This window comes from Melanotaenia boesemani, chromosome 8 (assembly GCF_017639745.1).
Source record: "Melanotaenia boesemani isolate fMelBoe1 chromosome 8, fMelBoe1.pri, whole genome shotgun sequence".
NCBI classification, from domain to species: domain Eukaryota; kingdom Metazoa; phylum Chordata; class Actinopteri; order Atheriniformes; family Melanotaeniidae; genus Melanotaenia; species Melanotaenia boesemani.
The window spans coordinates 22,762,943-22,777,655 of NC_055689.1; the positions used below are offsets into that span (position 1 = coordinate 22,762,943).

At 39.3% G+C, this 14,713-nt stretch overlaps 1 protein-coding gene across 2 annotated transcripts in view; it reads left to right on the forward strand.

The window, feature by feature from the left end:
- The window catches only part of lpin2 (lipin 2), a 21,559-nt gene continuing 6,846 nt past the window's right edge, over positions 1–14,713 (forward strand). The window contains exons 1-15 of one of the 2 annotated variants that reach the window (XM_041993099.1): positions 1–297; positions 5,352–5,552; positions 8,950–9,045; positions 9,887–10,242; positions 10,333–10,440; positions 10,545–10,671; positions 10,753–11,089; positions 11,166–11,265; positions 11,416–11,603; positions 11,878–11,971; positions 12,054–12,123; positions 12,213–12,305; positions 12,466–12,548; positions 12,762–12,909; positions 13,217–13,365. In XM_041993099.1, the coding sequence (XP_041849033.1) occupies positions 5,361–5,552; positions 8,950–9,045; positions 9,887–10,242; positions 10,333–10,440; positions 10,545–10,671; positions 10,753–11,089; positions 11,166–11,265; positions 11,416–11,603; positions 11,878–11,971; positions 12,054–12,123; positions 12,213–12,305; positions 12,466–12,548; positions 12,762–12,909; positions 13,217–13,365 (2,141 nt within the window). In that variant the 5' untranslated portion in view covers positions 1–297; positions 5,352–5,360. Of the gene's footprint in view, positions 298–3,069; positions 3,389–5,351; positions 5,553–8,949; positions 9,046–9,886; positions 10,243–10,332; positions 10,441–10,544; positions 10,672–10,752; positions 11,090–11,165; positions 11,266–11,415; positions 11,604–11,877; positions 11,972–12,053; positions 12,124–12,212; positions 12,306–12,465; positions 12,549–12,761; positions 12,910–13,216; positions 13,366–14,713 lie in introns of those variants that run through there. The other variant, XM_041993098.1, reaches the window with a different exon arrangement.

Sequence of the window (14,713 nt, forward strand, 5' to 3'; positions counted from 1 at the left end):
TCTAAGTACCATTATCTGTGCATTATTTCCACATACAATTGAATATTTGAATAATTGGACCTTTGACAAAACTCAACGGCCCCACCAGATGTGAGAGTGCGCCACCGCTGTGCGGCTCTCCGTCCCACCAACTTCACTAAGTCGCTGGAGCCAGTCATACACACACCAGTCGGTCACGGTGGTCCAGGCAGGGGACACGTCAGGAGGCTTGAGGAGTTTCATGGGCATAAATATGGGGTCTCACTGAAGGCTGTTCAACGTCCTTAATCGGCAGCACCCCGCTGAAGTAATCGTAAGGTAATGACTTTGAATAATGTCTTCAACACATTTTATACGTTCGCAGCTGACTGTTAATGTATGTTTCCGAATGTACCATCAGCTAATGTTAGCTAGCGATAGGCTAACATTTCTTTTTAGCTACAGAGGATTATTTCAACCCAGATACAGAATGACTGGATAGGACATTTATTCATTGCATTATTAAATAAATACATAAACTCTTAATCGAAACCAGACACTGAACGAGTGACTGTAGCTTGTTAAGATTGCTCCGTTTGCGCTCAATGGTATTGTAAGCCAAACTAAACGATAACAGTGAAGCTAGCTGGCAGCTAGCCGAGCCTCCATTCATTTTTTTTCTCGGTCCACTTTTTCTTTTTTATTCGTTTAATATGGGCCAAATGTATACTACTGGCAAACACTGCAGGTTGAATTTAATCACAAGTTGGGTTTGGTTTTGTTTTAAAAATGGTCTCGCTTTTGTTTTTACATTGCCTGCGAACTGGCGACATTAAAGTCAAAACAGTGTTCGGGTTTGGTTTATTTTGAATATTATTTCTAGCTAAAACAACTACAGTTGTAGATTAAATATAAAAATGTTTGGAGCTAAATGTACGTTTTGTAGTAAGTTATCGACGACGTGGTAGCATGAAAGCAGTGATACCTCTCAAAACGAAACACCTGCCGGTGGGTGGTACTAAATATCATCTAGACTCTCATACATTTGAAAAAATAGCGTTGATAAAAACATTTCTGTAAAAATATAATGTCTAGCTGAGCCTAATTTTTACTTTACAAACATTTTTAGTAATTTTCCGGATCAATTTGATGCAATTTGGCTCGTTAATACACCCACTGGCAGAAATTCATCTCTTATTGAAACTGTTATGAGGATTTTGAAATGAATGAATAAGCACGTTTATGCTATAACCAAAGGATAATTATAAGAAATAGGTGCAACCACCTGGCAAAAGTTTATTCAGACATGACATAAAATCCACTGTCACCAGTGAGTTTAGAGACCCAGCAAATGTGAGAAAATAACATCAAGTCACTTTTTTGTGTCACTTAATAAAACTTTTAGAATAATAGTGGATAAGCACTGGGCTTGGTTGGCAGGCACGTCTTTATGAATACATGCAGCGCCTTAAATAATAAATGGCAGCATTGCAATCTGTATTGCTCTCACTGGTTGACCCTCTCTGTCTCTTTTTAAACTATTCCTGATTGGGGTGTGCTCAGTCGAATTTAAAGCTACAAACACTAAAATTGCAGTGTAATCCAGGGGTGAAGTTAGTGGTTTTATAGACATAATAATCAGTATTTGTGCTTTTAGCTAAAACTTGATAAACAAATTCAAACAAAAGGGAAGACTTGCTTTAACCTCTGACAAAAAGGCATGTATATCTCGCCTTTAAGGAACAATATTAACACCTTATATAATTTAAGTTGGGTTCTTTCTCAAAGAGTGAGGCCTCAGTTTTAAATGTCAAAGCTAATGTGAGAGCTTTGACCATATCCGTGAATCACCATATGTACAGCAGCCAGGAATTTTGGGGAATGATGAAAAATAGGGGATTAAAGTGTCTTTCCGATAAAAAAATTTATACTTTTCTTTATTAAAGAAAATAAAGAAGAAGGGGAGAAAGAAAAAAAAGCCAGCACTGTTTCTCTGAGGTTCTTGCTATGGTGTGTTACCTATATGAGTTAACCGGTTTCAGTTGCAGTAACCTAATGCTTAAAGTAGTGCAATCTGAACCTTGCATGGACTGGTTTGTCAGCTCACTCGCAGCACTGGTTCTTTCCAAGGGAAAGCAAATATACATTGAGTGATTCCAGATACAAACTAAAGTTATGTAGGAAGAGTAAACATGATAATAATCCTAAAATCTATACTTTTTCAATTTTTCAACTTTTATAAATGTGTTATTTTTTTGTTAAACTCTGTACATTGTGTAGGTGCTGTGCTTCAAATATGTCCATGGCTCTTGTTACAGTCAGAACAGGTCCCAGCAAAGAGAAAAGAAAAATCCACAACTTTCAGCTCTGCCAGCTAGCATGTTGTCTTTGGTTGTGTTTACAAAAGACTAAGCAGATGAGACAGCCAGGCTGAGGCCCTTTCTGTGAGAGCCTCTTGCATTATTTTAGTCTTACTTTACTTAGGAGCTAAACTAACCAGGAGACCACAGGAGGCCAGATCAAAGGGAACATCTCAATGATGAAGAAACTTTTTGTCATTATTGCAGAACCACTTAGTCAAAAGTCTGTTTAGTGAGGTGATTTTTAATTGATGCAAGTGTAATTAAGCAACTTGTATTGATCTTAGCTGTTCAAAAATCCCAATTGTTATGATGGTTTTGCTATTTAAAGACTTCTGTGTTTTGCTATCATTTATTTGGGATGTCAATGAACTATAATGAACAACAAAAACATGTTTATCTCGTACAGTGAATGTTCCATAGGTTAATTTCAGTAGCCCAGTGTCAATAACTTTCCACTCCCTCCACCCCCTTATGATAAGCAATGCACCATAACAAGCACACGCAGCAAAGATTGTAATGTACATGTGACCGATGGTACAAGAACTTTGTGCTTAGTAGTGCTTGGCTTTTCTTCCCAGAGCTTCTACTCTTATCAGGAAAAAACATTGCATAGCCGTTCACAGGAAATGGCAGTCCCTTATCAGCAATCCACCGCCACCTTAAAGATGTCATCCCATTGGTTAACATCCTTGTACTCTGTCAGCTGACTAGATGAGTAGAAGTACACATTCTGCAAAGAATAGCTCAGAGGAAGGATGGCAAAGTTTATGACAGCATTGCACAATCGCCAGTTGTTCCAGATAGCGTATCTGTATTTACCTCTGGGAGGGTTATTCTAAGGTGATTAGGTGGGCCCGAATTCTAGTTTGAATTCAGGATGGCAGAGGGACAATATCATTGCAATCGGAGGACAGAAATCATTGGTCCCAGTGGTGTGTCCTGAAGTGGATAAAGTGATGAAGAGACAGAGATCCTGGGGGGATTGGGAGCTCCTTGGAAACACAGAGGACAATACAGACAACAGTGAGCAGGATGAGACCTCTCCTTTGAGGTCATCCTGGTCCCTGGTGAGTCAGAACTAATTGGTTCATAGTTGGTCATTGCTTGATCTGTAAGTGTGGCGGGCCTAATGATGTTTTGTATTGGTTAGTTGTTTGGCTTATTGTTGCTGCTAATTCAAGTTGATTGACATCTAACCACAGTGAATCAGATATATGATGTCAGTTTTTGGGGTACACTAAACATTTCTTTTCAGACTCAGTTATTCTGTAAAAATGGGATGCAGGTTGTGTTCTGATTAGGTCATCAGACTCGATTGGGAGGAAAGGACAGTGGCTTGAAAATGGTTTGATTTGTTTATAATGTTGAGATTTCCTGATTGCTTTATGGCCTGATACTTGGACCTTCCATTGTTGCTCTCCACTTTGTGTTAACACTAACAGTTCAGGTGGGCAGAGATTAGCACTTGGTGTGTTTTTGCTATGACATTGAGGAGGGTTACATTAAAAATTAGTTTTGAGTAGTTTCTAAGATTTGACCAGTAAGTTTCCTCTAGAGAGTGTGTTAGAAATATTTTAATCTATCAATAACTGTTCATGTTGGTTATGTAGTAATCAGTGCCAAAGAAAGCCTTTGCCATCCCAGAGGTCAAGACAGTTTAACTGAACACCAACATACCATCTTCACTGGGATATTGGACCAGTGGGGCCATCTCTGGAAGGGGAATACAGCCATTACTTTCAAATGGACCATAAAACTGATGGAAAAAAAAACATTTTTAATTGGCTATGTGATATTTTCCAAATGCTAGATAAGCTTTTCTGCTTCTTCTTTTGTGCTGAGATTTGTTATTTTTAAAAGCCAAAAAACATGTGGGGTGAAGTTCTTATACTATATTGATAGGTACTCATTCCTCACAACAAACTGCGTAAAGCTTTCTACAGCTAACAGTCTGATTACTGTTGAGTTCCTTGATATCTGAACATCTGTCCAGTTTTTCCATATTCCATGATGCCATCCTTGCACAAATGGTTCTATTCTGTACCCTTACTACCCACCCCTCTGAACCCCCCCCCCCCCCCAAATAGTGCTTTCATGGTGAGATTCAGAACAAAAGGTCAGTGTGAGATAGGAACATTCAGGTTACATAAACAATGAAGACAGGAGGACATAGTGTTTATTAGCCTAACCAAAGAGAACACTTGCCTCTGCAAACTTACACTACCGTTCAAAAGTTTGGGGCACTTCTCTATTGAATCCCATGGCAAAGTGACCCCAAACTTTTGAACGGTAGTGTATATGAATTCTTTTCACTTAATGCACATGTGCACTCTTTCTCTGTGCAAAAATTACATCACATAATCTAGTTTAGGCTACCAAGAGGCAGGTATGTTAGTTTAATTATGCAAATGTAACTAGTTGTGGCTTATGTTATTTTCTTTATTCAGTGGACTTAACAAATTGCTTGTGAAGAAATGTACAGCTTGAGAAAATGTTCACAAGTGACTATAATTGTTTTGAGAAATTCTGCAGCATTAATCCTCAGTTGCCTGTGTAGTTTTAGCCAGAGAAACATGGCTTTAGTAATCTATTTGATGTAGTTAGCAGATAGTTATAAATGTAAACAGGACACCAGCTGCTTTCATTGCAGCTGGGCAGTGGGATTTATGTATGAGGTTGCCTCATTGTTTAGGCCCAGCCATTTGCTCCCCTCTTTGATATTGCTCATATGGGACAATAGACAGTGATAGGATGACAGTGGCACTCTGGCAGCCTGTATGCAGGTCAGGAGATAACGAATACTGCGAGGCAGGCAGCCAGTAAGAGAACTAAAGGATGAAAGCAAAAGACAAATAAGATAACCTGACTGTCTCAAAACTGTCTTAAAACAAATACAACTGCAAGAAATGGAGGAAAATCAATCAGAAAAAAAGTCAGCTAGTTTTGAGCTGCAGAAGCTACAAAATTGTCTTTTTTTTTCTTTCTTTTTTTTATGAGCTTATCCACTAACTATTTCATTTCTCTCTCCAGACAGACACCATGAACTACGTGGGTCAGCTGGCAGGTCAGGTTTTGGTGACTGTCAAAGAACTGTATAAAGGCATCAATCAGGCCACGTTGTCGGGCTGTATTGATGTCGTGGTTGTCCGTCAGAGAGATGGCACCTACCAGTGCTCACCATTCCACGTTCGGTTTGGCAAGCTGGGTGTACTGCGCTCCAAGGAGAAAGTGGTGAGTTCTCGATTAGCTTTTATTGGTATTGATAACACTGGTTTAGTTGCGAAACCAAACACAAAATCATCACAGTCAATTTAGTTTTTTTTTTTTTTTTACAAGTGCAAGAGGAGATCCCCATAACTTATTAAAGCTGTTATTAAGGATTTATTAAGTCATTAATGATTAATTTTCTTAAAAATGGTTAAAAATTTAAATTTATAGACCTACCACCCCAATAACGTTTTCTTTTTACAATTTATTATGAGGTCATGTCATGTCTACTTACACATTCAAAACTGTTCTTTAGTTAGCACAATTCAGGGATAAAAGATTTTATTTATGTGTTATATAGTTTGATTAATCAGTGTCACTTATGGATAACTTTCTTTCCATGCCCGGAGACATGGAATACTCCATCGGCCATATACATTTCTGCAACCTACTTCGGTAAAGCTTGAGGTTTTCTGTGTGTTATCTGTTTTTGCTGTTCAAAATACTGCACATAGCACAAAGGAGGAGTAACACAACGCATCCAAAGTACACTTTGAAAATCTGTTCTATTTGCTGTGCAGAGATTGGAATTAAGGTTACCTACTGATTTGTAGTGGTGACTGTTTTTAAGATGATTTTAATTCTCCATACATTTGATTAAATCTTCAATTTATGCGTAAGCTGCACGCATGTGCGCTGTTCTAGCAGGGAATTACCCTGAAAATTACTTGCTCTATTCACATTTGGACAGAGAGCTGGCTCAGCAAAGTTTGCACAGGTTCTGGTACATCTTATGTAGACATGTGTATTCTCACCTGCAGCCCCTCTAAAAAACAGCTAGAATGAACCTTTGACTTTGGTATTGTGAGTGATGTTGTGGTTGTTTGACATAAAAATGGATCATGTGATATAAAAAGATAATGTCTGGCTTGCTTGTGATCTTTTTTTTTCTTTCCTTCCTCAAGAAGTCCCCATTGTGGGTCTGCCATAGTTGGCTATATTTTAGGTCACTAGAATGCAACCTAAAAAAATCCCCCTTATTTGCCTAAACAACATCTTTCAAAATAATGTCTGCATGGAAAATATGTATTAAATTGACATCACCCAAGGCACTGTCATTATTGTTCCGTATATAGCAAAATCTCCCCACACTTAGCTCAGACAGCATGTGATGTCACAGTTCCAGTGTGGATAATTATAAATATTGAGCATAGAGATCACAGAGACTATGACTCTCAATAATTTTCTTTTGTTTGGTGAACATAGTTAGATTATGCTGGATTTTTCTCCCTCAATAATTATAACTGTTACTATATATATTATTGCCTTGTGGTGTGATCCAATTAGTAATGGCTGAAGAACAGTTATGTTATTTTTAGCACTCCTTACTTGAGGAAACAGTGTTTTTGTAGCAGAAACTGTTTTTGTAGCAGCCTAATTGATGGGTGGGGTTAGCAGGTTAAACCTGCTTTGGAGAGCCTATTTTTTTAAGCATGCTATGCATAAATATATATACCTAATTAAAGTCCTGTAAGAGATTTTTTTCATTTTACATGAGATTAACTGGGTACAGTTAGATTCACAACATTGTGATATTAATGACAAACACTGTCTAAAGTGAGTTTCTGCAGAACACCAACATGAATGATGACTTATTCTTGACATCTATTCTTATAACAGTTATATAGTGCCCTGTCTTGAGGAAAGCTTTTTCACTTCCTCGTGGACCAGAGTGGATAATGATTTGTGGTGAACTGGCACGGTCTCACCATCTTTCCAGAATGCTGATGGCCTTGGAGAGTAGGAATGAATGAGTGGTTTCTATGGCAACAGCTCTACAACTTGAATGCGTGGGAGGAGGAAGAAACATGAACAAGGCCTCAAAAAAGGGCTGTTGTGTAACAAACAGTTATACATGTGTCCCCAGTTTCACTTATCCAATCTGTAACGACGCTTGGTTCTGTTCATCCATCTTTTTAACTGCATTTTGCAGTTTGGATCTGAGAAAATATTTGGAATAATTAAACACAGCTTTGCATAAGTAGTTATTATTTTATTATTACTATTATTTTTATTTTTACAGTGGGTAAATAAGAAAGTCAAATAGACAAAAGCAGTCAAAGTTGTATGCCTTCATTTTAAGGATCTATAGGTATATATTGTGTGCCATAATATGTTGGCAAATCCATAACTCAGCCACTTAAATTAATGCAACTTGGCACCGACTGAATGGAATAGGAGTACCCTCCTTTATTCTGTCATTTTTAACTGGGGTTTGACATTCTTAGCCATAACTGCAAGAATTCCCCACAGCAACCCTGAGGGGATGAAATTTTATATCGACATTGCTAAAAACCACTCCTGCAGTAAAGCACACCAGCAAACAGAAAGATAGAGCAAAATAAATCACATACGAGTAAAACGAGCAGATTATTCTGGTGGCCACCTGTTGCAAATTGATATTGATTTGGTTTCAGATAACCGTGTAGTTGTGAGTCAAAGTCTGTTCCTCTAATCTCTGCCAGACGTGACCTGTTTTTTGTTTGTGGTTTTTTTTTTTTTTTTTGGCGGTGTCAAGTTTCTGAATGGGCTGCTGTCCACTGAGGTTTGCCTGGCCAGCTTGAATGACCTTGTTCTTCTGGCAGGGCCCACAGAATGAAAGCCCTGAAGACCCATACGCTTATTAGGATTTAGAAACCCTCAGGCAAAAGATGAGGCTGTACAAGCCTGCAGTGTTGTCTGTCAAAATATAAGGCAAATAATGTTTTATATGGAAAAATGATAGGGGGGCAGATTGTTTTTGCAAGCTGTATTTTCAGTGTCCTCATGATTTTCTGCCTTTAAAAAATGGATTTACAATTTTTGTCATTACTCTCAGGGACAGCAGTAACTATACAGTTGTTAGCTCTAACCAACCCAAACAGGGATTATACTAAAACTATGCTTGGCCAATGGAATAATGGTACAGAAAATACCAGTACTGTCATTGAATTCTGATTGGGTAGGTTGCATGAAGACCACCTACAGAGACATCTGCCCCTTTTTCTTTTTTATTTTGAAGCACAAATAGATCTCTGCAGCAGACCTATCCACTGAAAGAATAAACTGTGATGACTCGTACTGCACACACATTCACGCATCTCATAAATGGTGCTAAACACAAAAACATAACATGTTTTAGCTTTTGGATCATTTAAAAAAACAGTAATCACAGTGAGAAGAAGAAAATGCTAGTATCTGCCTTCAAGTTGGCAACCTTCAGATAACTGGTGTGTTACTCTTGACTTATGCTACATGTAGCCCATCTATCGCTTCCACAAACCCACACTGGTATAACAAGCTAAACAAATCTTGTTTATATCCTTAGGTTTTATGTTAGCTCAGTGATGCCAGTCAGTATCCTCTGCCATTTTCTTTACAGATCGACATAGAAGTGAATGGAGAGCCCGTAGACCTACATATGAAGCTTGGTGACAATGGAGAGGCCTTTTTTGTCCAAGAGGCTGAACAGCAAAATGTAAGCATATCACACACAGATTAAGTAATACCTTCTGAATTATGACTTTTTTTCAGATGTTACAAATTTAAAATTATATTGTATGAATGGATCCATATAAACATAAAGTCTATATTTACGCACATTTATGGACTATAATAAGAGAGTGAAATTGCACTCAGGAAATGAGGCACTGCCCTGCAAAACACTTAATTTTGAAAAATGAACAAGTCTCAATTTCCTGTCCGGTTCTACTGCGGCTCGCTCAAGTGGCGGCAAGGAGGTGATAGAGCGGAGTAAAGTTAGTCCACGAGAAGTAAGAACTTCTTAAGATTTCAAGACCAAGAATAAAAGTTTGTTTTGTTCAGGTCAGTTTATGCTCCACAAGAATTTTCGTCTGCAATGGGGCGGGGATCACTGCGGGGGGGGGGGGGGGGGGGGGGGGGGGGGGGGTCTGTATCTTTATGTGCAGTGAATTGACAAGGTTTTTTCGTATTTAACGTGAAACTTCATCCATGACAGAGCGGGGTTGTGCATGTCCGTGTCTACAAAATGTTATATGTATATTTTTGTACTTTTTTTTAGCACCTTGATCAACTGTTCATTAAATAAAATAAAAAGAAACAAACAAACTAGGGTGAGAAAAGTGGTGGCAGAGCAGGACAGTCTGGCAGGAAAAAGCAGCAGGGAAGCTGTGGACGACTTTCTGTACAGCAGACCCCAGAGCTCTTTCGAATCAGACGTACTTAATTAGTAAAACTAAACTGTAAGACGCAAAAATTTGCAAAGCCCTCACCCACAGTTTCAAAAAATCCTGGAAGAAACCCTGCTCAAGGTTCATTTCTCTGCATTCTTACTGTAGCAGATTGTCCCTGCCCACCTGGCCACCTCCCCAATTCCCACCGAGAGTCATCTGTTCTGGATCTCAGAGGTAGAGCAAAGGGTACCAAAAGATCTTGAAGATGACCTTGTTGACCCAGAGGACCCTCCAGAGCCTCCTGCTCCCAGCACTACAGCTACAAAAAAGAAAAAAAGACGGAGAAAGAAGCACAAAGGAGACCCTCGTAGAGAGGAGCTGACCCCACCAATGTCAGTCACTACTGGTAATGCTGCTGCTGCTGCTGCTACAACTGCTGCTATGTCCAACACTGCTCAGAATGATGAGATCTTTGAGATGGACCTGAGCTCTGACGAGGATGCTGGGACACATGTCTCAAGGTGGGTTCAGGTTTAAGGCTTGTTGATGTAGCAAGTATTTGTTTATTAGAGGTGAATCAACCATCAATACATTTATCACCCTTGTTATAGGTCACCTTCAATTACCACAATACGTGACATCGACCCCAAATTACCTGCAGCCAGACATAACCACGATGGCTACCCACTGTCTGATGGTGAATGGCGAGCAAGTGATGGGTATGTGTGAAGATGCTCAAAGGGCCTTCAACAGTGATGTAACAAAAAAAATCCCATATCTTACTGATTGTTTGCACATCTCTATCTATATATCTACCTGTTAGTCATGGCTTGTCTCAGGCCTTTTCCCCAAAGAGTGATTCAGAACTGGTGATGAGGCCCTCAGAGAGTTTACTCAGAGCTGAGTCCCACATGCAGTGGACCTGGGGAGAGTTTCCAGAAACGACCAGGGTAAGCACTTTGTTCCTGTAAAATTTAAAGCAGATTTCTGGATGGTTATCTTTATAGTAACCTCTCCTATTTACTATCCAGGTCACAAAGAAAGAGAAACCAGAACCACTAAAAACAGTGATCATCACCCCGTCAGAGAGCACCCACTTCCGTGTCATCCTCAGCTCAGAGGCCATGGAAAATGAAGCTGAGACTGAAACAGAAGATAGTAGCCCCTCAGTATGTACCATAGTCAAGCCAGAGCCACGCACCCCTCTCCCCACTGTAGCACCTGATCATCAACTACCACATATTGGCACCACAACCTCTGTTGCAAGTCCCGTAAGCCCCACCGAGCCCCTTGATGTCCTGCCATCCAGTGTGACAACATCTACTCCTGCAAACAGCCAGCAGAGTGATTCACCTTCAAAGAAGAAAGGTACATGAAGTTGCTTGTCAATGTGTTTTGCACTAGTTGCACATAAAGTAATGGATAATTCTATTGTTGGATGCAGGAGTCCCAAAAAGGAGTCAGCATCAGGGTCCTGAAGATATCTACCTAGATGACTTGAATGTACTTGAACCAGATGTGGCTGCAAGATATTTTCCTAAGAGGTTTGCTTACGCAAGAGACACCTAATTGCTTGACCTCTTTTAATGAAAAATGTGCTATATTTTAACCGAACACATGTTATTAATACCCCTTTTCTAAAATGACACCGAAGACCATTATCAGTTTTTCTTTCTTTACCTTTATTCCACAAGTGAGTCGGAGGCAGCAACTAAGCATTGGATGGACTCGGAGATGCACTCTGGTTCACAGTCTCCTCAGTCGGTGGGTAGTGCGGCTGCAGACAGCGGGACAGAATGTCTTTCTGATTCAGCAAGCGACCTGCCTGATGTCACCCTTTCTCTGTGTGGAGGTCTCACAGAAAATGCTGAAATATCGAAAGGTACTTAAAATGACAAAAAAAAACAGTATAAAGCTGCCTTACTGTGTTGGTCTCATAAGAAGCCTTCCTGATTGAGGAGGCTCCGTGATACAAAAACAATTATTTGTGTCAGTGTATTAGATATACTCCTGTGGAAGTGTCATTGAAGCCCTCTGCTGCTGTGACTGCAGAAGTGTCTTGACTTATCTATGTAATAAGATGTTACGGTTTACAACCACTGAACTTTTCCATCTGCTGTCTTTAATTAGTCCTCCTCTCCTGTCTGTGCTTGCAGAAAGATTCATGGAGCATATCATCACGTATCATGAATTTGCTGAAAATCCAGCAATTATAGATAACCCCAACCTGGTAGTAAAGATAGGAAATAGGTTTGTAAGCCTCATTATTTAATGTAGAATGGGAGATTGTAAGGGGCCATTATTGCATCTTAACCAGCATTTATGTTCTCAGGTATTACAACTGGGCATTAGCTGCACCGTTGATTCTAAGTCTCCAAGCATTTCAGAAAAATTTACCAAAGGTAATTTAGTTTTTTTTATTTCCCCTTTGTTAATTGTAAATTAGCAATAAGTTCTTCATTTAATGACTTTATCTTTTTGTTTACTCTAGGCTACAGAGGAGGCCTGGGTGAAAGAGAAAATGCCAAAGAAGTCAGGCCGCTGGTGGTTCTGGCGAAAGAGGGCAGATAGCACAATCAAGCAGGTGTGTGTATTTTATAAGAATTGAAAACAAAACCAGAACTGCATAACAATCTGCTGCCAGTTTCAGTTTGCTATCTGCATTTTTATGTTCAGGCTTGCAACTTTAGATCTAATTTCTTGACTGTTTTAATAATCAGTGATTTCTTCTTTCACTCCCCCAGTCAGAGACTAAGCTTGAAACCAAGGAGGAGGCTCAGTTGGCAGACGAAGGACCCTCCTTGTCTCAGGAGAAGTTGACCTTACAGTATGTCATGCAGAGTGCTTTCTCCTGTGTACCATTAAATGACTCAGCAATTTAGAAAAGTAAATTATAAAATTTAGACATAGAATGGATATAGCAAATAATGTTTTTTTTTTAAGTAATAAGGATTTACAACCACTACATGGTTAGTGTATATTTGTTTTTACTTGGTGTTTTTACATTGAATATAAATCAGCAATTGTGGTTTCTCTGTAGGCCTAAAGTAGGAGACACATCCAGTGATGAAGAAGCCAAGGAAGTGAGTGCTGTGTCTTGTCAAGAGAGGCTGCAGACAGGAGATGGTCAGCACCACTCCAGCCCACACGCTTACAGGAAGTCACTGCGTCTTTCTTCTGGTCAGATAGTGAGTGTATTCTTTCACTTTTCTTTATTTCCTCTTGTTTTACCCTAAAACAATAGCTGCTTACTAATTTTGATTATTTATCTTGTAGTTACTGAAATTTTAGCTTTTTCATTTGGTGGTTCAGAGTGCCCTCTGCTGGCTAGCTATGAAATGTTTAGTTTTTACTCCTCCATCTGTCAGTAGGGGGCAATAAAGACCTGTATGTTTATCGTACAGTGTAACAAACTATTCTGTGTTGGACTCCCTTGGAGTGAATAAAATGAACTGTTTCTCTTGATGCCTTTATGGTTTTCCTCTGTGTTCGTAGGTCAGTTTAAAACTCAAGGAGGGGCCTAATGATGTGACATTCAGCATCACCACCCAGTATCAGGGTACATGCCGCTGTGAGGGAACCATCTACCTGTGGAACTGGGATGACAAAGTCATCATCTCTGACATCGATGGCACCATTACCAAGTATGTGTTTCCAAGGAAAGATAGATTTATAAACCCTGTAATTGCATCTAATCACTGTGGCAGTTTATACATTTGTGTTGAAATATAATACACAGTATAAAAGAGCCAAAATGTGTTAGTGCATCAATTCTAAATGAAAGTTGATGAAAATGTCCCGATTGCCAACAGTCCTGCACATCAAAGAAAACCTTGTTGACGCCTTTCACATTATTAGGAGTTTCTACTGTGAGTGCAAGCTAATTGGATCCTTTCCCTCAGTTTCATGCTCAGATTACTTAATATTATTAGCTGTTATTCATACCAGTCACTTGAAAGAGCCTCTTTCACTTTGGCTATGTAATGTAGATCTAATATTAAATTAACAGGAACATGTTAGATATTGCTATATAAACAGCCATTATACAGAAATGGAAGCAACTATTGCATTGTCAAGAAATCGTCTGTTGCACAGCATTTTAAGTAGTTGTAGAGCAAAATGGCTCTAGACCAGGGGTGCCCAAATCCGGTCCTCAAGGGCCACAATCCTGCAGGTTTTTGATGTGTCCCTGCTCCAAAACCACCTGACTCAAAGAGATGAGTCATTGTGCAAAACTTAATAGGGTGTTGGATCTATTTCATTTGAGTCAGGTGTGTTGAAGCACGAAACGCTGGAAAATCTGCAGGACAGCGGCTCTCGAGGACTGGATTTGGGCACCCCTGCTCTAGACAGAGCATGCATATAGGAGGTTAAAAAACTGAATAGCACCTAAAAAACATACAAAGAATTGTTCATCTCCATTATCTTTTTATTTTAGTAAATCTTCTGCACTCTAGCTGCAGAGCACTTAGTCTAAAAACAGTAAATGAAAAAAGATTATGCTCGAGGTTGCTTGTATATAGACGTGTCTTTTAAAGTCCAAAATGACAGTTTAACAGCCCGACTAATTGCTTTGGCCGTTTATTGATCTAACTCTAGTTTCTTTGAAGAACAGCTCCTTATTTGATGACCCGTGTGATTACTTGTATTAGAAGCTAACAGGTAAATAAACACAAGCCTACATTATTGCAACATATTTGAAAGATCTAATAAAATTTTTTTAAAAAGTAAAATGAGTTTTCCCATCGACACACGCAGTTCTCTCTTTAATTGGAGATATGACGGGCGTAATCCTTTTAGCTTTATGTAAACACTACTAAATTATCTTAAAGCTAGTTACAGTCTTTTGAAACAAAACTGATATCTGCAGCTGTTCTGATGCCCACTCTGAGGTTCAGAGTGGGCATCAAGCAGGTCCAGATAGACTGCAGCTTATTATCTCAGTGACCCTTCAGGCCAACCTGTGACATGTCTCTCTTTGAATAACAGGGT